The 3,229-nt window shown below is 33.5% G+C and overlaps 1 protein-coding gene across 1 annotated transcript in view; it reads right to left on the reverse strand.

Annotated features, from left to right (window-relative positions):
• Positions 1-2,178: 2,178 nt before the first annotated feature.
• The window catches only part of LOC112501183 (serine/threonine-protein kinase STY13-like), a 2,987-nt gene continuing 1,936 nt past the window's right edge, over positions 2,179-3,229 (reverse strand). The window contains exons 5-6 of the mRNA XM_025104864.1: positions 2,617-2,751; positions 2,179-2,385 (exon numbers count right to left, since the gene is read on the reverse strand). Of these exons, the coding sequence (XP_024960632.1) occupies positions 2,179-2,385; positions 2,617-2,751 (342 nt within the window). The remainder of the gene's footprint in view (positions 2,386-2,616; positions 2,752-3,229) is intronic.

A 3,229-nucleotide genomic window follows, 5' to 3' on the forward strand; every position in this document is an offset into this window, starting at 1 on the left:
ACACGAATTCAGATATGTGAAGGGTTTAAGTTGTTTTTAAGAGATTTTAAGAGTTTTAGTCAAATGCTTTATAATATAGTATAGATATAGATTATATAGGGGTTGGTTCAACAGTTAACCAAGTTTATTGTATTGACTTTGTTAACCAATCTTGTCTATTGATCTTTAAAATTTGTGGCTAAGATCATTCATGACATAAAGTGTAATTAATTGTACACATAGACAAGGTAACATAAGTGAACAATATTTACAAGGGATATTTTGGAAAAAGATTTTAGTTGTCTATTAATGATAATGTGATGTTTTATAACTGCCCATTAATGACAATGGGATGTTTTATAACTGCCCATTAATGACAATGAGATGTTTTATAACTGCCCATTAATGACAATGTAACTATTCGAGAATTAATCTCGTCATCGAATCGAAACCAACAGCAAGATCCCCGACACCAAATTTTTCTACAGTTTTTTTTGTTAATGATTCATATGTAAACAAGTACTCGATATTTATGGGAATTGTTCATGTGTGAACAGGGGGTGTATATTATAAAAATCGTAAACGACACAAGTGTGCATATATGTCAGTATGTGTTTGTATTTCACACAAAGGTTCATATATGTCAATTTGTGTTCGTAATTGACACAAGGGTTCATATACGTCGAGTTGTGTTCATATGGTCACACATGTTCATCATCTTTCGAATGTTCATTTGTATCAATATGTGTTCATATTTATGTCAACTGTACATATATGTCAATTTGTGTTCATAATTGACACAAGGGTTCATATATGTCAATTTGTGTTCGTAATTGACACAAGGGTTCATATAAGTCAAGTTGTGTTCATATGGTTGTACGAATGTTCATATATGTGAATTTGTTTTCATATGGTCACACATGTTCATCATCTTTTGTATGTTCATTTGGATCAATATGTGTTCATATTTACACCAACTGTACATATAGGTCAATCTATTTCTATAATTGACACAAGTGTTCATATATGTTAATTTGTGTTCGTAATTAACACAACGGTTCATATATGTCAAGTTGTGTTTATATGGTTGTATGAATGTTCTCATATGTGAATTTGTGTTCATATGGTCACACATGTTCATCATCTTTCATATATGTCAATTTGAACAGTACCGAAAACTTTACTACCGGTCTCCTCCACCAATTACAAATTCATAAACATTAGAGATAGAAAATTAATATTAAAAAATAACAAGATTAATAATAAGTTAACACAAATCATGGGATTTTATGATTTTGTAACTCCCAATTAATGATATAGGAGTTACATAAAAAAGGAAATTACATATGTACCTATCTCATTAAAATCTAAGATGGATATGAACCTAATACTAAGATGTATTGTGATTGGTTGAAAATGGTTAACAAAGTTAACACAATAGTTTGGGTTAACATTTGAACCAAACGTGCACGCTCTCTCTCTCTCTATATATATATGTATATTAATAACAATAAGGAAAAATGTAAAATGGTCAAAGTGCCCCGAGTTCGTAGACTTTTTAACAACTTTTTAGCATGAAGGATGGTTAATGCAACCGTATTGATAACAATTGTAATAAATGAACACAAAGTGAAAGTTCAAAAAGAACCTAGGGACAGAAAGCGTAATTTAGCCTCTAGATTATGAGGAAGATCTTTACGTTACAGTACTTATGTAGAAAATACAGAGAAATCTCTCCTTTTTAGTTATTTTTTTCAGCTCTTTCAATTCCTTTATAACAAAGAAGATGTGGAAAAGAGGGTTTGAGCTAACTTTCGATAACTAGGCATAACTCAAGACCTTGTTGTGATGTTAAAACTCTATACCTTTTCATTAATTAAAACAATTCAACTCGGAGAAAAGAAACAATCGTTGAATAAGTAAATCACACATCAAGCAAAGAACAGTGGAATTCCAAAACCGATAACAAGATCCAACATCCATTTTAGAAAGGTTGCAAGAATAATCTCATTAATTTGTTTTCATATTTAGAAACAAAAGATTTAGCCCTATAGACAAACAAATAAATTATTTCCATCCACAGGCCTAGATATCATTTTGTTGTATGTATGTATTAGAATCAGATGGGTTATGTCTTTGTTTCAGCTATTAGAACACAGATGCAATGATTCAAATACGTTTTGTTGGAGGGACGCAAATTCATGGACCTCGAATTGGGCCAAAGCAGAAACACCTGGCAACTTGATCTTCGGGTATCATACCTCCACCCTTGCTGGTATCAATGGCCTCTAGTAACTTCACAACTTCATCCATATCAGGTCGCTTATCTGCATTTGCATCCCAACATTTCCGCATTATGGTTGCTAAAGAACTTGGGCAGCATCTTGGTATTTCTGGCCTCAAATTCTAGCATATGTGTAACATCGATTCAAGTTAAGTTTGTGACTATCAAAGTAATCAATCAATGCTTCCAAAATATGGCAAAAACTAAAGTCAAAAGTGGGTAAAGTGTTTCTAGCAATATTATGTGTAACATCAATCCAAATTAAGTGTGTGACTATTAGAGTAATCAATGTTTTCAAAATATGGCAAAAAGATTAAAGTCGAAAGGGCAAAAAGTAGCAGTTGATCACTCACATGTCGAACCACAGCTGATGAAATTTCAGCAAAACTGAGAAACGGGTATGGCAGATCACAACAATAAGTTTCCCATAAGCATACACCAAAGCTGTATACATCACATTTTCTGTTATAAGGCTTTCCTTCAAGAACCTAGTGAAACACATATCGAATATCCTATTAGAGGTATATGAGATTAAACCAATGTGACAGTTTAAAGAACTTAACGGCCATGTTTCACAACCATAAACTAATTTTTCTCGGTTTATTGAAAAAGTCTCGTTTAGCAAGTCATCAGCTAACTTTTTGAATATATACTTCACATAGCATTTAGGGTGCGTTTGGTACGTGGAACAGAGTGGGACAGGACAGGACAGGACACACTTGTCCCATGTTTGGTGTGTTTCTAAATGGAACTAAGTGGAACTAAGTGGAACATACATGGGACAGACTTGTTCACCCTCTCAYCCTGGAACTAAGTGGAACAAGAGTTATTTGACAAATATACCCTAAATCTAATACCCATCTACCGTCTCAATCCATCTCCATCGTCTTCTTCAAGCCACTGCCACCTCCATCTCCATCGTCTTCTTCAAGCCACCGCCACCTCCATCTCCATCGTCTTCTTCAA

This window comes from Cynara cardunculus (assembly GCF_001531365.2).
Source record: "Cynara cardunculus var. scolymus isolate 2C chromosome LG 17, CcrdV1, whole genome shotgun sequence".
Classification (NCBI taxonomy): Eukaryota; Viridiplantae; Streptophyta; class Magnoliopsida; order Asterales; family Asteraceae; genus Cynara; species Cynara cardunculus.